Source organism: Fusarium proliferatum (genome assembly GCF_900067095.1).
Source record: "Fusarium proliferatum ET1 genome assembly, contig: FPRO_scaffold001, whole genome shotgun sequence".
NCBI classification, from domain to species: domain Eukaryota; kingdom Fungi; phylum Ascomycota; class Sordariomycetes; order Hypocreales; family Nectriaceae; genus Fusarium; species Fusarium proliferatum.
Window position 1 is genome coordinate 1,800,830 of NW_022194790.1, and position 26,486 is coordinate 1,827,315.

At 49.0% G+C, this 26,486-nt stretch overlaps 3 protein-coding genes across 3 annotated transcripts; 2 read left to right on the top strand and 1 right to left on the bottom strand.

Moving 5' to 3' along the window:
- Nucleotides 1-7,927: 7,927 nt before the first annotated feature.
- FPRO_01489 (uncharacterized protein) lies at nt 7,928-8,446 on the top strand (the record flags this gene model as incomplete). The annotated part of the gene is made up of 2 exons (XM_031230905.1): nt 7,928-7,975; nt 8,231-8,446. 2 exons carry the CDS (start codon nt 7,928-7,930, stop codon nt 8,444-8,446), a joined length of 264 nt encoding a protein of 87 aa, XP_031074984.1.
- Nucleotides 8,447-18,528: 10,082 nt separating this feature from the next.
- Nucleotides 18,529-19,782, top strand: FPRO_01488 (uncharacterized protein; the record flags this gene model as incomplete). The annotated part of the gene is made up of 2 exons (XM_031230916.1): nt 18,529-18,714; nt 18,766-19,782. 2 exons carry the CDS (start codon nt 18,529-18,531, stop codon nt 19,780-19,782), a joined length of 1,203 nt encoding a protein of 400 aa, XP_031074985.1.
- Nucleotides 19,783-22,814: 3,032 nt separating this feature from the next.
- FPRO_01487 (uncharacterized protein) lies at nt 22,815-25,143 on the bottom strand (the record flags this gene model as incomplete). The annotated part of the gene is made up of 2 exons (XM_031230928.1): nt 22,815-24,591; nt 24,644-25,143. The coding sequence occupies 2 exons, from the start codon at nt 25,141-25,143 to the stop codon at nt 22,815-22,817; spliced, it is 2,277 nt and encodes a 758-aa protein (XP_031074986.1).
- Between the last annotated feature and the right edge of the window lie 1,343 nt (nt 25,144-26,486).

Genomic DNA, 26,486 nt, shown 5'->3' on the forward strand with positions numbered 1-26,486 from the left:
TATATAGGATGGGGATTATAAGTTTTTCTTCATTCCCTGGGGTCCCCAGTGATAAGTCTATTGATATTACTGTTATTAAAAACTTGCATAAGATCTTTGACTCAGAACAAGTAGCAAAAAGCCGGCAACTTGTCAGATGGCCCAGCATCATAAGGATAGCTGCTCTCTATGGCAAGATTGCTACAGTAAGGAGCCAGAGTCATATTTGGAAGGTCAATATCAGTACCAATGGCACAGCTATGGAATTATATGGTTGCTATCTTCATAAACCGGATTGGTAATACCACAGCCCCTTTTATTAGTCTTGACCGGGCCCTCATGTGCTCACACATTTCTGTTAAACCTTGTGTCAGTTGGATATTTTTCGAATAGTTTTCAACGGAGAATGCGTCTATCAAAAAAATATCTAAATACTTGCAAAACTATGATGTTACAGCATTTGTCACTCAAGAGTAACTGAAGACTAAGTCATCATCATGACACCTCGTTTCTGATGAGGCTGCAATGCATCAAGAGTCGCGGATTAGTCTTCACCCATGACAGAACACTGATGAATAAATTGAGTGTCTTACAAATCCATTATCATCGAGACCTTGTAGCTCGCAAAGCCGATGTTACTAGCACTCATATTCATCTCCTATTGCGCCGCTATTAGTCAAAACGAAAAGGGGTCGTGGCGATCACAGTCAAGTATGAGTTGAGTCGATACAAGTCCATTCGTTCCACTGCCCTATCCAGTTTGATTCGAACTTCAGAGAAGCTCTCCAAATTCTTCCCTACAGGCAAAGCGGTTCAGTCAGTGCTTTATTTGTCTTGCACATTCGCACGTATCCAGTATATCTGTTCTGTTATACTAACAGACCTCCCTCCCTAATGACTGACTACCAGTGCTGTAAAAGTTATCGATGTCTAGTTATGACGAATTTCATTTGCCTTCCTCTTTGCTTTGAATGGGTATACTATGGCTATTCGGCTGTCGTCTCGTCATTGGCCTCTCTAAAGCCCCCTTGCTGGGAAGTCTTCAACCGACAGTCATAACTACAACCTCAGCTTCCAACAAAGCATCATTATATTTCAGAGAAAATTTAGGCCTATAACCATAAAACCTACAGGCGATTTATATGAAGAAAGCACTATCAAATTATACTCGGTATTACAGAAACGCCAAATATCGTTCATCAGGAATCTGCAAGGACCAAACTATTCTGACAATTGCTCGTTACCAAAACATGCTTCCTAGGCACCCTAAATGAATACTTTAGATAATAACCTGTTCTTTAACTCATATCTAGTTGGCATTATCGATCACCTTAACCGTATTAGCAACCGGTGCCCCGATGGCAGGGCTACATCAGTAGGGGATGAAGAGTATGAATACAATACCCTACATTTTATGTTGTCAAAATATGCCCGCGCTCTCACATAGAGGCTTGTATCTCACTCAAGAGAGTTTCCAGGACTATAAGTATCTTAAGAACTGTAAAGACTCTATGGGAGAAGCTTTGCCCGTTTACTTGGGCGAGAATATGGTTGTGGTAGGATGCCGCCGTTGGAACTATGTTTAGCATTAAAGGAGTCCGTTATTACAATAGTAAATTTCCCTTGGTCGGTTTTTATATCTTTAACGAGATCTTGCCAATGTTTGCGACTTGCCCTATTATCATTTGACCTCTTCCCCCATAGCTTGGCTAGAATAAGGTCGCATATCTAAAAACTTTAAAGGAAGAGATGTCCTATTATGTTTTCCAGTTCCTTCAAAATTGCATTTCATATCTACAGTAACTCGATATTACTCAATCCTGATGAAGAGATATCTGCATATATTATGTAAGGGTGGCTCAGCATGCAGTTACCATTGCTGTCGAAACTTAACTCAGGGATAGAGATATTTCATCAACGTACACAGGCACACTTCCAGTAGACCTCATAGTCCCCATTAAGCTTAAAAGGAGTCCAAATTACGGGCTATGAAGAAAAAGTACTACTCGGTGGTAATTGTAGCGCATTGTTCAAATGTTCAGGGCCCCATCTGTACGATCCTTCAACCTTCAACTCCAACCTCAAATGCACCATGCTGTACTGCCAATTACATATGTATCTGCTCACTCGCTGTAACATGCCTCACTACTCGAAATTGTCCGTTTGTGTATTAGTCCGCCTCCATGTTGCCTGTGCCTGGGCTTGTGTCGTTCCTCTTGTTTTCCAAGCTCGGTGCGAGGACACTCACCAACTCCTACTCTTTCACGGCGTCAGGGTAGTCCTATGGTGTGATGGTCCAGTCCACGTATAACTCATTCACCTCCAGTTTCATGTTCCAATATTCTCAGCTACTTCTGAATAGTGCTATTACCGCTTTTGGGTCAGGCTTCTAGGGACACATCCAAGTATCTCAACACACATCCCCAAGTTCAACAATTTCCTAAGACCCCTGAACAGAAGAATGATGGTTGCACCCGAAACTATACAGAAGCATGTCGGCAGCGTCTATCACACCTGTCAAGTTATCAGTGTCAGTTTTGACGGTGTCGATTGGGGCCACGACAACGATTCTCAGCGCTCCAAGACACCAATCACAGCGATGACCCAGCTATCGGGAGCAGCGCACAAGCCCTGACAAGAGAAACTCATGGCCGCAGGTTGGGTCGAGCTGAAAGAGCAGAAAACATGCAAGCTTTTAACCATGGGGGCTTCTCACAATGGCATTGGCCAGGCTGTACCCTGCTGACCGGTCTCGAACTGCAAGGCCGGTTGTCTGTCCCTGCGAACCTGTTGGCTGTTGCCTTTTGGCCTTCCTATCTTGTACATGCAGCAGTGTTAGGATGATCAGTAGAGAGAGTTAGCTCTCTGCACGTTTCGACAAGCAACTTTATGTAGCCTAACCTAGAGCTTGGAATATTGATTCACAGACCGATGAACAACAGCCTGATCAGAGATGGGTGATGTGCCCATGTTTACAAGCAGCGGCCCGTTGCATACAGTACAGTCCAGTCCCCATCACAATCAAATAACGGGATCTCTTTCGAATCACCCGCGGGCCGGAGCGTCAAACCCGTCCATCCTTCTCGCTTGCCCTGGCCTCGAGGAGCGAGTTGCTCAGGCTCTCTCGATACAAGGGAGCTGCGCCGTCACACCTGGAACCGCCGATGCCAGGCCCTTGTGCGAGTTCAGGGCATGTTTCCCGTCCGATGTACGAGACACAAAAGCCCTGGTACTACCCTATTCTGTGTGCGACGTCGTACAGCGGCTCGTGAACGAGTTCAACGACATGTGTACGCTCAGGTCGCCCATGACGGGCGGCGGCCTGCAATGCGAAATGCAAATCATCTGCAGCAGAGTGACCTCGAATGACTGACCGATTTCGCAGCAGGCGAACGCACGCAGCCCTACAGAATATGCTGACAATGCATCGGATTAGGGGTTATGTTGGGGTTGCTGTAGCCAGGGTTGTAGCGAGATGAAGGTCAGGTCATAGAATAGCAATGATTGTCCACCAACACGACACCCACAGTAAACAAACTGGGCCCTGAAGCATCTGTGTCACTATCACATTCAGGGAGACAGACTGACCTACCTACGCTATTGTTTGCTCGGCCTAGTTTCAGTTGAGTCAGCTGGAGCATCGATAACAATAATAAAAACACCTCAAATGAGCAGATTTCCAAGATTTCGATATCTACATCTCTTGGGCAGTAAGGACTGGCAGAAAACAATCGCCGATCGAGGACAAGAATCGTATCCATGCGGGTCCTTTGCTGTACATACAGTAGCATACGTTTTAGCTGCTTAATGTACAAGGATTGTTCAGAACTGTTTCAGCTGCATTTACCCAGAAGTGGCATCCGTATCAACAAAGAACCCTTCTGGCAGACGAGAGAAAGAATGGTGTCAAACTCTTGATAGCGTGGCCACATCCTTATTCTCAATTGGGTCCAGCAATCAACTTCTGGGACCATGGGTAAAGAGAAGCGTCAAGACAAAGAACCAACAAGTAAAAATGTCAGCCACACCAGGCTACGGTGCGTCTTTAGAGGTCAGCCCGCAAGTCCAAGTCGACATGGCGCCATGGATGTCGCAAAGGGAGGGGAAGAGTATCGGGATCCTGGTTGTCCTATCGGAGATTTCAACAATTCGGATATCGATCTTTCCGATACACGGTTTGTTTGTTTACTCGAGTCCAGAGCGTCAAATCAAAAGCCGTGTCTCTGTAGATAGCTTCAGAATAACCTGTTGAGACCCCTGCACAGTCACATCGTGGCGTAGCGTACATACATATTCGATGCATGCATAGCTCGGCGCTGAATGCGAACAGATCTCTCTGCCTTGCGCCTTGCACCTTGCAGAACTTGGAAAACAACTCGATGCACTCTTGTTGAAAAGCGTCATGGTGTTGTCAATGATAGCGCAAGCCACAACAAAAGCCTCAAGCCATTCCGCGTGCTAGAGTGCGCCATTGATCCGCGTATGGAACCCTCCATAACCAAAATCAGCAAGCCACAGACTGGAGAATCCTCTGCTTTGAGTATCCATTGAACCCTGTGCTCGATCTGAATGCTTCACCTCGGTCCACTCGGCATGAGTTGAGAGCTATTTTGATATAGGCAAGTTACATCGCACGGTAATAGAGTTGATAAAATAGCATGGGGTATCGTGGAATTGGAAACAATCAAGAAAACTAGCGTTGACAACGCACGTCCTGGTGTTCGCTGATACGCAAGCGCCTTGCAAAGACACCAATGGGCAAGTCGTAGATGAGCTGATATTGAGGTATTAGTCTCCTACCCTGAGCCTTGCTAGCTCATCTCGAAGTCGAGGTCTCGTCGACAACTGGCTGGAGCGCAACTTGTAACTGTTCATCTCACTCGTCTCTCGTTTGAAGTGATTCTTACCTCACTGAGACCTTACAGTTAAGCCTGTCTCTGCTTAGGGTTCGAGACCCCGAGGACTTCATCCACCTCTCCGTAAACCGAAACATTTCACGATTCTTCAGAATCCTTGAACTTGATCGACTTGACTCTCAAATCGCGATCAATATCCCCACAAGAACCCAACATGCAAAAGTTGCGGGGATGAACCAAGACGACGAACCCGAATGAACGCCGCACGAGCCCCAGCTCTGGACAGGGGCCCCGGCCAGAGGCTTCAAGTAAACCAGATCGCGAAAAAATGGCCCCGATTGGGATTTTCTTCCGCGGTCACGAACTTGGTTTTACATCTTAATCTTGCGACATATGCGCCCTATATTCAGTCTCATATCCAACTTGACCAAGCTCCGCAGGCCGCCCAGGTGAGTGAATAATCCTTTGGTAAGACAAATCGACATCAGCCCTCGGCCTCGCCTAGACCTTTGGTGGCTGTTGGAGATTCCAGCTTGGCTAGTTTCCCGATTTGGTGTCTCAAAAAGCAAACATGAAGAACTCTTTGACCAATCAGAGGTCACAGACCAATCTCACCATCGACTCCGAACAAGGCCATGCCCTGTCAATTGTCCCAGCACCATTGTCCGCTCACGAATCAATTGGTGATCTTTTTTACGGCTTGTTGACTTTGGCCAAGTTTCCCGAACCAGAATGTCCCTTTCGGTCGGTCTTATTCCGGTAGCACCCGGCAGCTGAGGATCGTTTTCTAGGTCGATCATGTCCCATCATGTTGGCAATCGGTGAATGGCGCACTCGTAAGGCCCCGTTCGTGAGATTCCCATAAGATTACAGATCAGCCATCATGACAGACCAACGGTATCAAGCCATCACATGCGATGCATGGATCTACAGAGGGGATATGTTCACGTCAACAACCGACATGTCGATTCTCAGCGCTGATAGGACGCTCGGTGATGGCCTTCCTCACAGCCTCCCACATCCAGCTGACATCTTGAGCCATTAACCGAACTTGGTCAAGGGAACATGAATACACAACAGGACGTAGGGCAGATTGCAAGCGAAGCGGCGGCTACCAACCTAAAGCGACCAGGGGTCGATCCTCGGAGACGAACCATCGACTGCAACTCGTCGTCATGAAAACGCAGGCAGCGAGAAACCAACCCTCATTGAGACTTCTCACTGGATGGTCGGTTCTTGGCCTTTGGTTTGAGATCCAAGATCGTGGTTCATGGTCAGCAAAATGCCACCCTGGTCACTCGCATATGCCTCTTTCGGATGCAGAACACATCCCACTCGGTGTTTCTGAAGCTTATCTCCATGTTTATTGTTTATTGTTGTTTTAAAACTCGATTCGCGCGCGATATAAATCCATCGTCCGCGGCAACATAACGAGAAGACAATTATCATCGTATGCCCTGCTTAGCACGTGATGCAACAGAGCCACAGAGGGGCATGATAACTTGGAATAGCAATCTTGGTAACTTGCTGGGCAAAGGTTTGTCCCTGGCTCAGCCTGGCAGGGTTTGGAACCGTGACCTCGACGACACGTCCACTCGCCGCCACTTGGCGGCAGACGCGAAAGCATGAGGGCATCGACAACAAGAGGTGCGGGGAAATTCCGACTGAGACTGGACCGCAGTCCAAGCTCTTCTGGTGTAGCGGGTGTATCAGATTCCATGTTACACACATTGTAAGCGGGCAGCCCAGATGGTAAGACCAGCCAATGATATCGCGCAATCGCATCCCCGCGAAACTAAGATTGCTGTGGGCACTACCCTGGAGGAGCAGCAGCAGAGCACATGGCTTCCTTGCAAAACTTGACGACTTCGAGATTTGTTGCCTGCCGAAGGGTCCATTGAGACACTGCTGATGGAATGCAAACCCTGGCATCAATCTCGCATAGAGATAGGATAGAAACAAGCAAGCATATATCGCATCCTCTTGCACCCAAGAAACCAATATGCCCAACAAGGTGAAATCAAGAACCGTCATAGGTAGGCAAGAATGGATCGGAAACATCAATGAATATGATGCAATAAGATCGACCATAGGAAGCAACTTTTCCCGTGAAAAGAGGCCATGATTGACTTAAAACAAGACCGTGTTGCTTTGCCGGTGGCAGTGACTCAGTAAGAGGCTTAATATATGGCCTGGTATCAAGGTCCACTGGACTCATGGCCCAACACAGTTGAGCAGGCAACGTGAGGTTATCACAAGATCCTTTCCGGATTAGTCGGTATTCTGGAACCTTTGAAAATTCCTTTCACGGCGGTTGCGGGCGGCATTTGACAAATAACAAATTTGCTTGCGGAGACTTTGACACGAACTGCCGATGGTGTCTCTATCGCCGTCGATCGGGGCGTTCGAGCTGGAGCATTACAAGTAACACCGAGGACCAAGGATGGTTTGAAGCAGCTTAACGTCGGGGACGCTGTGCAAAAGAGGAGCACGAGAGGGTTTTTTGAGTAAGAGGCGGAGCTTTGTATGAGATTGATCAGAGATTTCGTGCCATCGCCATAGCAATTGATAAAAAATTGCAAGGTTGAGTTTTTACCAAGCGCCGTGAAACCCGTGGTGATGTATTTCCGACCAGCCTTGGCACTGCATAAAGTTGAAAGTCAAGTGGGTATCATGGTTCCTTTTTTTCCTTGACATTTTTTCTCCTTGCATGGGACCATTCAGATGAATGGATTTGGTTCCCTCGAGGCGTCATGGATCCAGTTAGTCTGGTTCTCTAACCTTGCGTCGCTGTGGTGAAGAAGCGAGGGATGGACACTTATCGAATTCACTGGGCCCAGGCCGCTAGGAGGTGATTCTGCCGACAAGCCAAGCCAAGCCAATATCCGCATATGCACCAGTCACGAGACACAAAACGGCGTAGCGGAGCTATTGAGGCGTGCACAAGAGACGAGATGAGCATGTATAAAAAAAAGAGGAGAGAGTCTAGAGAGTCAAGAACAGACTTCTTTCGCGTAAAAATGGACCCTGAAGGTACCGTATCTTAGCGCGTCACGACCCGACGTGTGGGGAGACGCTACGCCAAAACAAGAATGGCTGCTCGGGTGATTCAGCCTCATTTCACTCAGAAAAGGATTCAAGTGTGTCGTCACTGGCGCGGGTAGCTCCGCTTTGTGGAAGGCTTCTGGAACATTTGCACATTAGCGTCATTTCAAGCTGGGGTCTGGCACGTGCAGTCGTGTCGGTTTTGTGCAAATCTGGACCTCTCTGTGGATAACCTCAAATTGCAGCGTGGTCGGGGACGAGGATGGAACCTCATGGGGTACAGCAACAGTACCACTCTGTCGGTCATATCAACTCTATCACGAATGGATCTTACGTACTGTAGACGGCAGACGGCACTTGTTGAGCGTATGAGGGGCTCTGATTCCATCGCCGCGGGCCGGATTGCGGGAACAAGAAGACGAAGAAAAATCCACTACGAACCACTTGGTGACATGTACCAGTTGCAGAGGCCCGGCCTTCAATCCTCGGATGGCAAAGATCTCTCCCACGGTGCCGTTTCGGAGAGTGGATGTCGAGAGTGCAACCAACGGGAACGAGGCTGTTAATAACTAATTCGAGGGGGGCCGCCTGTCTCAGGCGATGGATACCCGGTGTCTAGCCCGCTATTTGTTGGTCCTGGGCTCAATTAATGTGATTTTCATGGTCCTTGCACGCATAAGTAAGAACCGCAGCATCCGCCAAGTGGAAAATATGTAGTCAGCAATTGTCGGCGGCGACAGCTTCATCAAGGAGAGAGAGAGAGAGAGGAAAAATCTGCATTCGGCAGTTTCTGCGAGGTGATGGAGTGGCCGATGCAGACTCCATCGTGACCAACCTCATGGGCGTGAGCATGTGCATTTGATGATTTTTAACTTCCTTTTTTCCCAAACTCCCCCTCACTGCGGTCAAGGTGGCTCCTCATCTCACGCGTCTCGCAGCAACCCATGTACGTGGAACGTGTTGCGAGCTGCAAATCATCACCAAAGCCCGCGCGTCTCTGAGGCGTCTTTTGGCGTTTATTTTCATCAGAGACAAGACACGTTTAAAAAAAGGAAGAAGAAAAAAGTTATGGGGCTTCGGAATGGGGGCGCGGGCAAGGGATGGGGGTTGATCTTAAGTTAAGTTAAGGGTTCTTTGGTTCAGCGTTGAGAGCTACAGGCATTATGAGTGGTGTCAGCATGAGTATCAGCGTCTCGGCTTGGGCGTAATTCGCTGATTGAGCCAAGGCGGAGGCAGCAACGCAACACTATGCACCGCAGCAGGGCGAAGCGAGGGATGATGCATCATCAAGAGAAACAAGACGTGGAGCCAGGAAACCAGGCCGACATCATGTCGTTGACGCCATAATTAAGCAATTCGATCCGAGACTCTCGTGTCTCGCACCCTTCACCCTTTTAACCCTTATTAACTCTGCAGTAGCCACGGCACCGAGCCAACCTAACGCGCTCTCTGCGAGTTTTACCCCGGACCAGGGGAAAATCAGAGCATGCCATGCCATGCCATCCATACGAGGTGATGCTCTAAAGTGCTTGCACATCCTGACGTATTGACGTACCTCAAAAGCTTGCTATTGGCATTCTGCAAGCCTGCTGCAGGCCTGCCGTCCTTTGGGACTTGTTACCCGTGGTGCTAAGGATCTAATTGGAGTCGCCAGTGGTGTAAAAATGGAAACCGGCGCAACCACCTCACACCACCGAGGTTACTCGTGTGTGTTACTTTGACTACTACTAACCTTGTCGGCAAGTCCTCTTGACAAGCTTGCGGCTCTGTCTGTTCCTTTTCATTTCCACGGTCTCACGGGAATATGAACGAGACCATTCGGTTTTAACAGCGCGGAATTCGGGACCTAGATCGATAATAGAAGGGTCCGAAACAGATTCTAGTCAATGTCTCATCTCTGTAGAAACTGCCGCTTCGTTGAGAAGCAACTGCACAGCAGTATCCGATCGTGGTTCTGCTCTGCAAAAGACTCTTCCGAATTTGGTGATCCCTGAATTGGGAACTCGGAGAGTGAATGCGGGGCAGAGACTAGTTTCAAGCTTCCTAGGCTCTAAATGGCAAAGTTTCAAGGCTCAATCGCACTAGGTCCCACGCCTGCTCCATTGATAGCTTAGGTGCGCTTCTCCAGTGCTGTAGCTAAGATCCTACGTCACATTTTTGGCATTTTTCCAAGGTCAAATGTGAGGGAGAATTGAAACCTGCATCGTGGAGGTAGGGAAATGATGGGGAAATATGAGCTCAGCTCAGCTCGGAGAGAGCAGAGCCCCAAGTTTTGTTGGCGTTTTGACATTTGCCTTGCTTCTAGCCGAGGATTGAAGGCGAAATATTGAATCTAGTCTGACCATTGATGCACCTTGAACGATAAGTCAGCCACTCTGCTGGGACATGGGTAAGTCGGATCACAGCCCAGTACTCCGTAGCGTACGGATAACGCCCAAGGCACTAGGTTCACTTTCAAAAGACCGTCAATCGCGAATCTGGCACGTCTAATAAAGGACCGTGGTCGAGACAACTCTGGGTACCTGGCGGTCTGGTGTTGAAATTCAGGGACGCGCAAAGCCACCAGCAGCCTCAATATCATTTGTTCTCCCTTGAAGATCGGCAGGGAGAAGTGGCTCATGCCATGTCCGCAAGACGTGGCTTACCTATGCCGGTCTTTGTTCAGCCCGCCTATGTTTCGTCTTTTGGTTGGTAGTCCGAAATTGGGCGCTGAACTGTCGCAGTTAGATATCTTAACGATTGCGGAGGAAACATTTGAGATATTGCCAAGCGGGCAACAATTTCAGCCAAAACCATTCAATGCAATTACCTTCACAGACCTGTGTCCGGAGTTGCTGTTCCTGGCGTGAGGGGTTTCCGAGGCCAAGTGATCATCTCTGGGTAGCTAAACAGTAGAGAGTTTAAACCATACTGAATTACGGATACCACTCCCATCAGTCTTGATCCATCAGAGTCAAGAGCAAAGCCAAGATCACCACGGTCAAACTCTCAGACCCTAGGGAGGCACGTCATGATAGTTAAACCAGCCTCTTGACCATACGATTCGCTCGTCACATATGGGTCAATTCCTATCAAAGAATCATCATCAAGAAATGACGAATGAGGTATGGCAGAACATAGAAACTAGAAGATCTACAGGCTGGCACACCTTTGGTCATGGCTCATAGCCAGATCTGGATATCTTGACCCTCCGCGTCGGGAACAGCCAGGGGAGCCTGGCCGGAGTTCCTGGGGCTACCCCTCACTGGCATCAAGCCGGCGCATGTGAGAAGTGAGAAAAGAAGTGGTGACAGAAACCCCCAATGCAAAAAAGAAAAGAAAGCTTTGTATGAGATCAAAGTTCGATCAGACTGTTGCCTGTCTGATCGGGCTCAGAAACCGGCGATGGCCTGGAAAGTCTCATTTCCAGCACCAACACCAACACCAAGACCGTCACCCTTACCTTGACTCAATCACTGTCTCTGCCTTGCTTCAGTTGCAGGTTACATGTCAGATACTGTCGATCCAACTGTGCCCGTTGCACTTTGAAGCTATTTTGTCAATTCGTGCAGCTGTGCAGGGTTCTTGACGCTAAACCTAGCTCGCCCTTCAACTTTGGGTTTCCTTTTCCAAGCTCTCCCGTTCGCCCAGCCACCTGGGTCCGGCCTAAGATGCGCTGACTCCAGAGTCTCATGAAAAGCGCGTCTACGCCGTCTCATTGGCCCTCAGAAACTCCGTCGCCATTTGACGCGGGCGCGTTATAACGTGAGCGCGAGATGGGCGGGTTAATAAAGGGGTGCAGGTCTCGTCTCGAGCAGACGTGTATGTGATACTTTCCGGCTTTCGGGCCCATTTGCGAGTTTTGCTTCCTCATGTGGTCGTGTGCTCTCGGCGTGTCTGTCTGTGCCTGTGCCTGAACCTGGAACTGGGCCCGGTGCCTTGATCGTGTGCCTGGTGTCGTTGTCGTGAGAAAGGATTGTGGAGGTTTTGGATGATCCCACGCCTAACCACATCCCGCGCGCGAGCAATGCTCCTGATTTGGTGAGACTTGAGGCCAACAGGAGTATATTATCCTCCAGCCGATGCCTGGCCAAACTGGATACTTGTGTCAACTTTGACGGAAGCTGTGGTTTGAGTGCCACCAAGCACAAGCGGCTGAAGCAATGTTTCACGGAGGTTGAAATGACTTATAACGAGGCGGCGACATTCTCAGATACTACAGGGACAAATGGAACGGCTGTTGGACCCCGAATCGAAAGAACATTCCTTTGATAGCATCAAAGGACTTCAAAGACCCTGACTCGTTGGAATCTCAATTACTCTCTAAAGTTAATCCATTTCGCTTGTCGACTAGGCAACTCGAGAAGCTCATCAATCACTCACAACGAGACTTTTTTTTTGTCCTGTTGTACGGAGTAGTGACCGACACACAGGCGGGCTAATGTGCATAGTATATACTAACACCATATCTGCGTCATTACCTTCACAAAATGTTTCCTGTGCTTGTGCCTGCCTAACGTCTTATGCGTGCCATTCATACAGGCATGTTCCTTTTCGGCGTGGAGACGTTCTGGTGCGCTGTGGAGAGGGCCAATTTTTTCTCGGCTTCCCTTGCACCAGTAAATTTGAAGCGGCGGCATGGGATGGAAATGAGCATCGGGCGACTTATTACGAACTGAGCCCGCTGACGGGCACGTACAAGACAGGCAAGATGAGCGCAAATATCGGTGAAGCTGTACGAGTTGCCATGACTAGCCTTGAATTAGATTTGTTAGGAGGAGTCTGATCCATGGCGAGACAATCAATCTGTTGGTGATGCCATGAGGTGTGATGTGATACAGCAGCAGATTTCAATCTATAATAACCAACAAACAAAAAAAGGACTGTGCCTATCGGATACCACCTACAGTGTTATAACCACCGTTGATATGGGCGGGACGTCTGAGTGAGTTAGCAGTAGCGTCGGTCTCCATGCAGCCACTGCATGGAATATCTTGTTACAATACTCCGTATCCATCATGTTTTATTACCTGCACAGTATCGCCAAGCACCTCCTTTTACCAACAGTTGCATATACCCGCCTTACACGGACGGGGATGAGGAAACTGAGATCATCTATGAGATGGGTCTGATGCGTATGAGATCCAACCGGATACGTATCGGGCGAACAAATTTGTTTGCGACATGATAGCGATCTCGCTTTATCAAAGTGGCACCTGGTACGGATTTTGAGCTCAGAATAGTATCGAGCGAGATCATGTCTAGAACAGGGAGATGAGGCTGAAGGCGAGACTGACAACTCATTCAAGGGAGGCTACTTTTAGTTGATGAAGCGGTCGAACAATGACATGCAGGAGAAAACATGGCTTCGATATGATTTGTGTTTATGTACGGATATGTGAATAGTGTCAGATTTGTGAATAGTGTCGTCAAAGCGGGGACATGTCCGCGATTGAGCAAACTTTCGACGGTGGCTCAACGAATTACGATACGCCCGAGGAGCAAAGCGGGCTTGGCATTATACGCAGAGCAACCTACCTACTGTAGATGCTGCTCCGTGCTGTGCTCCCAAAACCATAGCATTCAAGGGTTCTAGCAGGGCAGAACGCTGACAGCGTCTCACGACTTTTGGTACTGTACCACGGCCGGCCCGTCACCCCTGAGCTAGGCAAAGCGAGGAGAGGACCGCGCCGATGAACGAACACCATGCTACGTACAGGTACAGATACAGATACAGATACAGATACAGTGGCAGTGGTAGTGACAGTTTGACGTTTACAGCTAGAGAGCTGACAATCATGTACAAATGACAGCTGCACAGCACAGCATAAGTTAAGTTCACACAAGAGGCAAAAAGCCAAGGCCAATCAAGTGAGAGCTATGCGAGCCTCTCATCTGGCCCAAGGCTTGTCTAGCGACCTGTAGTTCAGTGGATATATTGGAAAGTCAAAGTAAAGATCGCTCGCTGTGGGGATTGAGTGACAGCTTTGGATGTGAGGGAGACTGAGAATGACATTGATGCTCGAGCACTCAATTACATGCATGATTAGTTGAGATGCAGAAGCCCGATGCGGCCAATTGATTGGTCCGGGGAGGATGCAAGAGTCGATAATACCTGAAAGCAATGCGAGCAGCGGATAACTACTGGTGGTTACTATAGCACGAGGGCTTTTCAGTCCGTCAGAGCCCTTTAGTGATTGTCATAGGCTCTGGCTTTTCTGGCTGACAACCTACGCCCCCCAAACCCACAGAAAACTCCCTTTGGTCGCCGAGATGGGAAACTGGGCTGACTGAGATGGAAGTCAGGATCTAGACAAGACTCGAGGTAATCGTATTAGTCTCTGTCCAAGTCTCGTCGCGCAGGTGCCGCGTCGGTATGGGCCCGTACTCAGGAACGACACGGTTGTCGAGGAAGACGAGACGAGACGGGACGCGATGGCTTCACGCTCCCGTCGGGGCTGCAAAGGAGGCAGCTTGTGGGCTTGTGAAGCAGCAAGCGCAGCAAGTGGTTCATGGGCTAACCCAACCTCAACGTGCACACGCATCAAGTAACTGGCTGCGCCGGGCAACGACGAGTCCAGCCAAGTCGACTCTTTTCTACCTGCGGGAACAGTCAGTCGTCGTGTCCAACGGGAGCTTAATCCGTCCGTAGTGATGACGAGTGTGGGATGTTGGCTAAGTTACGGGCAGCTCGGAACCCCGTTGGAGTGCAGAAGCGTCCACTGTTGACCGGAGTTTTTTATGTTCATGACACTATCACTGTAAGGGAACCCATGCTTTTGAAGGTTCAGACAAGCATTGCATTCGCAACCCGAGCAACAGAGACGATGTTCTGACAGATGGATTTGCTATTGTTGGGGTCTCTCAAACAGGCCCCTGGCCATCACCTTATCATGGAATTGGTGCAACCAGTGACAATATCTCATGATTTCTGTTTCGTTTTCACCAAGCTAAGCAGCCGTAGCCTGTCTATCGCTGTCACCTCAATTCAAGCGCATTGACTTTTGACTCGATATGACGATTATTGCAGTCGGCCAGAGGCCGCGGTCATGGCGGGCACCCTCAACTTGGTCTTGAGGGTGTTGTCGAGATCTTCAAATGTCTTTCTTGGTTGCCATGATAAAGACCAAGTGGTGCATGCATGCAAATGTGACGGTTCTTTACAGCTGGTGTCTGCCGACTCGCTGTGGTGAGCCTGTGTAGTGCTCCTTAATAGGTCGCCCGGCCATTGACTGGACGTACAATGCTCATAAACAAGGACAACCTATGGGCCGGCTGTGGCCCTGCTCAACGAGGCCGTGAAGCGGCCAAGAGCAGAAGTTCTAAACAAACAAACTGTCGTGGCCGCTTGAGAGAGGACTACGTTATTGAAGAATATAATAATAAATGTCTTGGTCAAAACTTGAAAGCAGTCAACAAGTAATAGATTCGGCCGAGTGCATCGTGCCATCAAAATATTGAGGCTCTCGGCTTCATTTTGAATACACCTCTCATTCCACGGCAAGGTCGATTCAACATATAATTCATGATTGCTTTAATCGAACTAACTCGTAGTCATTGTTTCTGTTCTGTATCGGATATATGTCTCTCCATGTTTGCCATCTACGTATGATTGAATCAGATCAAGATAAACCATCCACGATCAATCCGATCTATGAGCAATCATGAATACCTCAGACCGGATTACAAAGTTCTTTCCCGGCATGGTTTCTCCTAGCCTTGACGCGGTCATCTTCAATCAGCCTTCTTTTTAGAGTCACCTTCACTTTCACCTTCACATTTTTGATGTTTTTTTTTTTAAAATTTATTTTTCTTACATGCGGTCTCACACGCCCGTCTCCATTCGCGGATCCCTGCCTCGAGCCCACGCCGTATTTCCTCAGCCGAGAGACAGAACACGCTACGACACGACACAATTGGCACAAGTCGACCTGCCCAGCGCAGCTCACACGCTTGACACACGCTTCACCACGCTTCTAACCAAGCCCCAAGTGAGTGCTAGCGTCCGCCCAAAGTTGCTGCACTATACCTTGCACACCCCATGTCGCCCTCCGGTTTCTTGTGCTGTATTGTATTGTATTGTAATATTGTGTTGTGCTGTGCAGAGTTGCGTTATGCTGGCCCTCCGCTCACACCCAATCCCGTTCTGATCTCAGTGCCCCAAGCAGAAGCTACCTGAGTTTAGCCCCAGCCTCCGAAAGAGCGTGCCTTGAATTAGGTACGCGATGGTCAAAGTGGTGAGGTCAAAGTATCGTAACTCCGCCCGCAAAAAAGAGAAGAGGCATTTCATTGAGTGCATTGTCTATTGTGAAGCTGATTTGTGTACTTTATTTGTATTTATGCTACAAGAGTAAAAGGAGAGTCAATGATTAGCATTTCCTTGAGGAACCTGAATGTAAAAAGCAAATGAGAGTTCTTTACTGGTAGATTTGATGGATCTGTAAAAGCAAATCGAATGGAAGCTTCCTTTTTCCTCTGGCAAACCTCAAACTGCCAGGATTTGCGTTCCCTTTGGTGGGCGCGCGACCCGAGCTTAGGTGGGCAACTCCTGGTGGCCTCCTAGCAGGGGCCGGTTTAGGTACCTGCACCACCTGCTGCCCAGCAAACCGGTACCTGGTCAGCGTACCCGCAAGCGGTCGGTGGCCGTGAAAACAGCAGGTCGGTCGGTATAAGGGTAATGATTGAGCGAGTCCATAACAGGTCTTGCGAGAGAGACAGGAGATTGAGATATTGAGGATGAGATAAGTCGCGTATTAGCAGTGCATTCATCAATGTTTGAAGCAAGGACGGATGGTGCATGCAATGCAGTAACGAATTAGACTAAGGCAGAGCACAGAGCAAAGGACACCACCCATCTCACACACCCAAGATCCCAGCACACTCCTAGTTAGACGACACACTCACACTCGCACTCACCCTCCGCCTGCATCTGCGTTTATGTACATACATACGGGTACACCTCACGCCCCTGGCAAGCTACTAAGTTAGAGCTAGCGTACTTTAGGCCATGCCATGGATGGGGATGGATTGGATGGAGCCCATCCACCCATACAAACCATGGATCTCTCTCCTCTCGCTGCACTGCAGTTGGTTAAAACTACCTACTCTACTCGCGTACCTGGCACCCAGTCCTTTTCCTTCTTCTCCATCCTCCTCCTACCTCTTCATCCTCCCTCCTCCCCTTCCTCCTCTCGTTTTGTTGATTCCCTCATTCTCTCATTCCGTCTTCCTCTCCTGACCCGAACACAGCAGGCCTGAAGACGCTTGAGACGAGGAGAATTCTCAACTTGACTTGACTCCCCCCCCAGGGCTTTCGCTCGATATCTCTCCCTCAAAAAGCCCCCCATCCCGCCCTGTTAAAGGCCAGGAACCACCAAAGGCTGTGAGACTAGGACCAGAAACAGGCCGGACTGTGAAAAGTGAATCAAAGAGACCTTTACTGGTATTTCGCTTTTCTACTTCCACTTCGCCCTCTGTAATCTTGCCCTCCAGCTTCTCCTTCGACTCCGTAGAATTCCTCGGTTCATCCACCAGGAATTCCAGTCTCCAATCTCAATATCCACTCCCTCGCCAACGCCATCGCTTCCGCTCCCGCCGCCGACGAAGCCTCCCATCGACGAGCCCGCTCCCTTGATTCAATTCAGTTCAACTCGATAGCGACCACTCTTCAACCCTTCCCGAAACTAGTCATCGAACTGAAGACTAGTCGCCAATCAACTCTGGGTATCCCTTGGATTACAGGAAAAATCTAGGTCAAAGTGACGATTGCGAGTTATTCAACTCTCAATCCCGCAGCACCCTAGAGAATTCCGAACCATCCACACACACTCCGTCGTGATTTAATTAATCGCGACCTGTTCGGTTACATCGCTGTCGTTCTGACTCGATAATCGAACCATCAAAAGCGTTCACGAGCGTAGGAAAGGTATGTCATCGTCATTGCTGCACGGCGCCGGGGACATATCATATCTAATTTCCGTATAGCTGCATGCCGAGTGTTCAACTCCCGCATACCGCTCTCCTCACCACAGCCACGACCACCACGCTTTTTCTCCTTGAGATCTGCCCAGTGGGAGACGTTAGCTCGTTATTCCTGCTTGATTCGATTCAGGGACTGTCTCAGCATCTCAACGAGCTTTGCCCATCTCTCCGACGTGTGGCTGTAAGACCTGCCCCTCCCCCCTCGATACCATACTCGTGCCAGCTTGTCGTGTCGTCTATCGCCCAAGGGATAGTTGCATAGGTCCATTTCGCCGTGTAATGTAATGCCCCCAGCGAGTCACGAGCTTGGCGAAATCGAGATTTGGCTAGTATTAAACTTGATACTGACGCACATACCGCATTAGAGCCCTTGAGTCGATCTCGTCTTTAAACGGCCCCCTTTCCAATCCCTTTTCTTTTTTAACTCCACTATCTACATGCTCCTGGTCTCGTTACCAGCCACGGTCACTCTTTTCATCATTTTCACCCACGTTCTTTAATATCTTAATATCCTAATTAATCGGCTTCGCATCACTCCTTTTTGCAGCCAAAGTCACACTCTCTTTTTGCGACTTTCCGACCACAAGATTCCTGGCGAACCAACAGTCTCTCCTTTGACACCAAGCCACAGGCACTATTCTGCCCAGTCACCGCCCACCTGAGAAACCCCAATCACCTACCACCCAATATGGCCTACTCTCAACACGACGACTCTTACTTCGTGGAGTCTGAAGAGCCTCATCACAGAATCACTGCCCAAGAAGCAGCGCGAATGATGGCCCGTCAACGGCAAGACATCATCGGCGTCGAGCTATCACGATTAGCAGGCGATGAGTACCTCGAGGACATCATGCAGCATATGCGACAAATGGAGGTATGTTGCCGCTTTGACGTCCACCACGCCTCATCTACTAACAATCTATAGGATGAGACTCTACCAGATGCTTCCCTCATCGATATGCAGCGCGAGATCCAATGGTTCATGCGACCTTACTTGATAGACTTCCTCATCGAGGCTCATGCCGCCTTCGGCCTCCTCCCCGAGACACTATTCCTCACTGTTAACCTCCTCGATCGATATTGCTCTAAGCGAGTGGTGTACAAGCAACACTACCAGCTGGTTGGATGCGCTGCACTACTCATCGCTGCCAAGTATGGTGACAAGAAGGACCGTGTTCCCCAGATTCACGAACTCAACAACATGTGCTGCGGACTCTATGACGCTGGCATGTTCACACAAATGGAGATGCATGTCCTCAATACCCTTGATTGGATCATTGGCCACCCCACCGTTGACTTCTTTTCGCAACTAATGATAGCAGAGGAGGGTGACGACCAGGAGGTTGCGCACATGGCCGCCTATCTGTGTGAGATTGCCTTGTACCATCGCGACTTCGTTTCCACCAAGCCTTCCGTCATGGCTCGCTCATCTCTCGCTCTCGCACGAGCTATCCTTGGCCGGTCTGAAGTTAACGATGGAGGTTGGGACCAGACAGAGAACGTTACCTTGATCACATTGTCGCATCACCTTCATCAACCCTCGCCTACACTTGCGCGCAAGTATTCAACAACAGGTTTTTCTCGAGTGTCGCAGAAGCTGGCCGATTTCATGGCTGAGCAAGCTGCGATCGCCCGTCGAGCTGCTAACCCAGCTACTCCCCTAGCCGAGCCCATCAACAAGCACACGAGCAACATCTATAGCACTCCCCAAAAAGGACACAGCGCGATGGGGTTCGATGGTTACCTAACACCCCCGATCACCCCTGACGGTAACTCATTGATGGGCAACCACAACATGGCAAAGGAGTCTTACGGCTTACCTCCTCGATGCCCAGTCACACCAACACCTCCACACCATGCGGCAGTATATGGACAACAACAACAACAACAACAACACCACCAATACGTCGGATACGTTAACCAGCATGGCATGAACCAATAATGCTCACATCATGACAAGATATTGAATCGACGATTCGACCTTCGACGTTCACCCATGTACATCATCGTGGCTTCTACACTATCTCTCCGACATTCTATTACTTGTTCGAAATCATTGCATGGTCGCACAACAGAATGATCTTTCCACATATGTTTTGGCATTTAGCGACTGCTTTCCATTTCCTTGCGATTCAAACATTTCCTCAATATCAAGTCTAGCGGCACCAAAAAAAGGAATACGCGGATCATACCCTTTTTTTTCTCTGGTTTTTTTTTTTTTTTGTTTTTAAGCAAACTTTATGCATCAATTTTATTTCAGGCTCCATACGACTTGCTCTCCCGGTGTGGAAGGAATCCGCATACCCCCAAGAGGGCCAACGACAGGTCACCGTTCGGGTAAAAGTGGTTGACGACATAGATTACACATGAAGGGCCTGGCCAACCTCGAGACGGAAGAAGTAAAAGGAAGACCGAGAATGCACCAACACAGGTCCCTCACGGTGGATAAAAAGGATACCCCCGGATTTTGGGACATAGGCGGTTATGGGCCGACCAGCTTTATTAAAACAGGGACGATGGTGTCTGACCTCGGTCTGGTACGATGAGGCGGCCTACTCTTCACGACAGCAGCACTACGTCTGCATAATTCTTTCAAAGGTGGATGGGGTGGCGATACATAGTTGGGAAGCCATTGGCATGCACAACAACAAAACGTTGTCCCGGGGGAGGATTTTGGCATTAATCGTGCCTTTGGTTGGATCTACGAAGTCAGGCTAGTTCCTTTCTTCAGGCCCCCGTCCTGTGTATAGATAGTTGTACGTAAAACAGGCACAAAAAAAGAAGTAAAAATTCTTTTAACTTGAACTGTTCCAAATCGTATTCATTTCTCATACCCGATGGTAGTATTCGGTGATTATTCAACACGGCGATCGATTGTTTCAATTTGGCCTTGTCAAGGCTTAAGCCAAGCCGTCATACCGATGTTTCTGGTTCAGCCACGTCTTTTGTCTCTTGTCTCTGAATCTGTCTTGGAATTCTCGCTGAACGATCTACATCGTCGATGGATGGAACGGAGGTTGGGAGCCTGACGTCAGGAAATTTCCCACATTGGAGAGACTTTAATTTCGCATCTTTAACAGCTAACTTGGCCTATTCATTCTCCCAACCAGCCTACCCTAGCCCTAGCCAGCGCAGTATGGGGAGCCCCTGACTAGGAGACGCATATGCATGGAATTACTGAAGTAGGGCATATTATTAGCATAGTAGTGGCGTTGTCTCAAGGGATGTTTCCCCAGGTTTATTATAGTCAATAGTGGCTGGTATTGGCCAGGTTCATGCTACCCCTGGACGCTGCAGGTTGGGAGTTGAAGATGCGCTGACTCCTATTGGCTGCACGCCCTCATGCAGGGCTGATTCTTTAATTTTGATAGCAAGTCTATTGAATCATATCTCGTTGTGTCATTCAGTGTCGGGCTGAATAGTTTCCATTCCTGAGTTGTGTTAAGGTGTGGTGTCGGGTATTGAATTGTAGAGTTCCAGCTGACAGCATGCATTCCAGGACCAACATCCTGGATTACGGGTCTCGCAGCGGTAGTTCTATGGATGTCTTATGAGTTACGAGTAATGGAGGGATTTACTACAAGTTGACTATTGCCGTGCTGTCCATGTTGGTTGATATGGACTTTTGGTTGGGAGATGATATGCTGTACGGTATTGTTCAGTGTCATGCCGAGACAATATTGACTCGTAATTCCTTGCTTCGTGGATTTACATTGAATATACGATGTGACAGTCGAATGTGGTCGTGCTTCATTTCTTCTCCAGGACACATCATTAAGCTATGTAGGCGGAGATCAATGCTCAGATCCCGCTGTCAGTGTTATCTGAACGGGGTGACCCTTCTATATAATGTCCAACACCACTATAGCCACCGCGAGGACTCAAAGAATATACAGGAAAACAATACACCGATAGAGCACAGATACAAGCAAAAGACCCCGAAAAGGAGTCACGTATGAGTCTATTCGTCGCGCATTGACGAGGCGAACATGAGCCCGCATCCTCATGTAGGGTAGCAATAGTTGACTCGGCCGAGAGCATATGGCAAATTACGTCTCCACCCGCGATGGAGGTGACTGGCGCATTGAGAGCCCGTGATGAGACGGAAATTAAAACACCACCACTGACGCGATATGTCGCAAAAGCAAATAACACCCGCGCGCCTTACACCGTCTTTTCATATCTTCATTCTTGAGAATGTGTATGGAAGGGGTGTGAATAGACACAGCTCCCCCCCAGTCTGAGCCACATAATTTGTGGCTGTTGAGGCTTGAGTTACACAATGTTGTTCTAGCTTCTGATTCGCCGGAGTCGCTTGTGAAACAACATACCTTAGTAGTACCTAGGTTCATCATGAACTTCAGGTTGGAAATTACAATGGTATCATCTCTTCCTCTTCTCTAGAATGCCGACGATGGACCACGATGACCTGAAAACCTCGAGGTCGATTCAGGCAAACTGAGAGAGAGCCAGGGCAATCCCCAATGCATTCATTACAAGGCCAATGATCAAAGGTTAGGATGAGTTCACCTAGTAACGAGAGTCGCTGCGACGTATATTGAGAAGTGGTAGATTAAAAAAGGACTATTAACCATGCTCAATCGACCAAACATCATGTCATAAAAGCGCGCCGACTGCCCCCCCCGTATCATCCCAGCCCAATAAGTAACTCAATACCTCCATGTTCGTCCATGGATTCTATAGACCTGTCCCTTTCGCTCCCAAGACAACAGCAAGTATTTTGATGTCTAATAGCAACACTGTTTTTGTTTCGGCTCTACTGAACCCTTTGCTGCTGTTCTTTGCTCAGAATGATTGTTAGTCAACACTGCAGGGTAAATACCCACCCAGGTGATGAGAAAGGTATGTATTGGGGAATAAATACAATCAAGGGCCAAATTAAACTGGCCTTCCCCCCGGCAAGAACGCAATTTCTGGTCTCCTGTGAAGCTTGACGATCTCCTCGGTAGAGCGTTAGCCCACGCGTTGCCGCTTAATTCCTCGATCTGGTGTGCTGTCTAGCCGCAGGTCACTGCGGGTAATTTCTTCTGTACCTGCAGGACTCGGAGTATTGTGGTGGCTCACATGGGGAATAGGATGCCCGGTATGTAGTGACGAATTCGGGTGGCTTTGGTCTGTATCAAGGCTGAAGTTGAAATCAGTGCCATCGGTGTTGTACTGCCCATCGCCAAATAAAGCGTTGCTGTCAAAAAACTGATCGAAATCTGCTGGATGAGGATCAAAGTAAGCCTCGGTATCCCCTAGACCAGGTACATGCCCGGAAGGACTCAGTGGTCCGAGTATACTACCAAGTTCGCTAATCTTTGCATCCTGCTCGCTCTGAAGACGTTGAAGTTGATCTAGATCCAACTGGTTGGTGTTGATCTCGTTCAAGGACGGCGGGGCCATGGGAGGTCCCATGATAGGGGAAAGCGAAGGGGGTGGAGGTGAGACGGAGGTTGAGGTAGGCATAGTTGGCACGGCCATGTGAGCACCTGATGTAGGTATTTGAGCAGCAGCAGCAGCTGGTGTGGCAGAGACTGGGGTTGGGGCGGGAGTTGACCTGGCAGATGGAGCAGAGGAGGACTGGCCAGCCATGAAATTCACCAATTTGCTTCGTTGGGCATTGCTCAACGTGTTAGGGGCGTTGGCCACAAGCTCAGCAGCCTCTGGCAGATCCATGCCATGATTGTTGGTTGCATTGTGTTCATTGATCATCTTCAACATCTGCTCATGGGGGTTTGCCTCTAGTTCCTGACGGAGAGTGGGGGAATTTGTGTCGCTAGGTGAATTCTCTTGGAGTTCTGTGACATGGCCCATTTCAGGGTTGTGATGATGGACAGTTTGGTAGGCTGAATTGACAGGTGTTGACCTGTTTGGGGTAGGCGATCTAACTGACTGGGCGCGGCTCTGGTTGGGAATAGGGGGTAGCAGACCGCGAGCCTTCTTATGAGGTGTGCCATATGATGAAGGATCCATCTGTTGGATGAAGTCTCCAAGATCGACCACGCTGCCATGTTGGGCGGACTGTTGATTCTGATTCGTGAGCATGCTCGAAATAATATCATTTACATTCTGCGAGTTGCCCTGATCCTCCAGTGTTTTTCGAAAGACATTGGCAAGAAAGTTAAGAATGGCGTTGATAGAATTCTGATGACGGTCGTGCTGATTCTGGAACATGACCGCCTGTTGATAAAGATCGTTGTTGTTTCTTTGTAATCGATTGATGGCACCGAGAATCAATTTCTGTTGTTCTCGGACTTTGCCCAATTCTTCTCGAACCAGAGTCAACTCTTTCTTTGGTATGGGCTGAGAATCACCAGCCGGTAATGATCGAGGAGGCTGGGCCGCAGAGGCCCCTAGCCCAGAGGCGAGGATCTCCTCGGTTGCACCCTCGTCCTCACTGTCGTTATCGATTTCAGCACCCTTGGCACCCTTCTTTGCTTTGCTTCCACTCTTGGGCTTGTTGATAAGCCACAGGAGATTTGGGTGTCCGCGTCGGAAATATGGGTTTGAGTACTCGCTAGGGCTCTTATTCTTGCGCTCACTGGCTCGCATTGAGTTGTCCGACAGACCCACGCGTTTGTGGAAGCCATACATATTGAGCTGTCGAACAAAGGATGCATAATTGTTGTGTTTGAACAGTTCTGGAATCAGAGTCTTTGCAAACTCATCCTCATCAAGCACAATGAACGAATCTCCCTTTTCTGACCATCGAATCAAATCTTCGTTCTTGCGCTCCTCCAGGAAACTTTGACATGGTTAGTTTGCCTATTCGACCCTATGGCAGTGGGGAAACCTACCTGCTCAGTTTTTGCACGAAAGGGGGAATCTGCTTGCGCTTTGCTTGCGCCTCTCGCTTGGCCTTCTGGGCCATCTCCTCCAATATCTCAACGTTGTCTTGCTCATTCAAGTTCTCAGAGGGGTTTTGTTGAAGCAGAGCATTATCATCGCCAACAAAGTTTCCCCATTGTTCTACTGCTCCATCATAGGGTCGGGTATTGGTCGGAACAAGCGCGCGATTCATTTGCCGTCGAGCAAGTGTGTTCGATGGCGTCGACACAGGCTGAGCATATTGTGGCTGTGCCGGAACCAGACCAAAAGAGTTCCCAACATGAGCATTCCCATCCATGATACCATCAGCACTGTTCATGAAGCTCGAAGGGTCGCCCATTCCATTCCAACGCATCACCTGGTCGCCGGCCGGGTTCCCCGCGTTGTACTGTGGCTGCATTGGCTGCGGTATAGGCATCATTGGGGACGCTCCTGGTGCTGCTCGTTTCCTTGGGTTGGGCGCTGACATGAAAATGGTTCTGGCTCAATCGTTGCTTCTTCAGAAGCGGTGAGATTAAATTTCTGTGGATTGGCGCGATCGATGCCTAATCTAGTCGGGTATGGGTTTGAGACTGCTGATGTTGGTCGCCTTGGAACCAGTTCGCCTCGTCGCCTTGGTGGAAATCGATTTCACGTAATGCGTGCCTTGGGAGGGCGATGGCCCAGAGAGTAATTGTGACTTTTATTAAGACTTCTGTAATCGCGTGTGCGCAAACGTTGTCCGTGGTAAGCGGTCAACGACTTATCTTTTGCTCGGCCGTGTCCGGATTGTGATAAGGGAAAGTGTTCGACCGTCTCGAGGGAGTAGGTGGGAATCGCGAGATAGCCTTGGGAGGTATATGCGAAAAGTTGTCGCAAAAGCCACAGTCAAACGTGATTGATGGTGAAGAGGCACAGCCTTAAAGATATGTTTAGGGAGAAGATGGGCGGGCGCGGTACTGAGATCTAAGGACAGCCACTCGTTTGCTCTATCTTCGTGTACGGAGCTCGCGTAGTGATGCCTTAAAGCAGTGTGAGTTGCGCAGCGCGTTTGCCCAAGTTATGTAGTCTGAAGAAAAAGGCTGAAGGGCAGCCTGTGGTCTCGGTCGGTGGGCCTTGCTCTATATAGATCAAGGAAGATAAGAAATGGTGAGCGGCATACCCATCCTGAAACGGCAAGTAATAGGCGATGCACAGGCCGGAAGCTGAAGCGAGCAAGTACCGATGTTGCGATTGAACGGTGGTGCAGTTTGCGTGACGGTGATGATGCTGGAGTTGATGGTCGCGCTGCGAATGGGTCTTCCGGAGCATTTGGAGCGGGCGGATTGAATGTCGAATATTTTTGGGCCAATCAGATTTCTGTCAGAGACATGGGCCCAAGTCTTCACGTGATGATAAGACGACGTATCTCGATCTTGGACGTTGAAGAAAGCCACGACTTTGTAGCCTCTTGGTGGCGCTTTGGCAGTTTTTCCCAACTCAGGTCTGTAAGCTCTATCAATTTCAGAGACAGAATGTCTCGCTTTAAGTACTTGCATCAATTCGGTCATCGACTATGGGAAAAATAGTCAAAACTTCATCATCACCATGTGTCCTCGAGGATCGAGATCGGTCATGACATGTATTGTGGGGACGGCAGATACGACTCGTAATGCCACTTTTCTTCAGCGAACAAGCATTGGCGTCATCCTATCCCATGTCAGCTCAGACTAGGAGGGGCACTATTAACCTGGCCTGATGCTTTTATGCTGGGTATCATGGACAGACTATTCCTATTATGGTCTCAAACTTCACTTGTCACCAACAGCTTTGGACCACACTTGGCCTATGTAC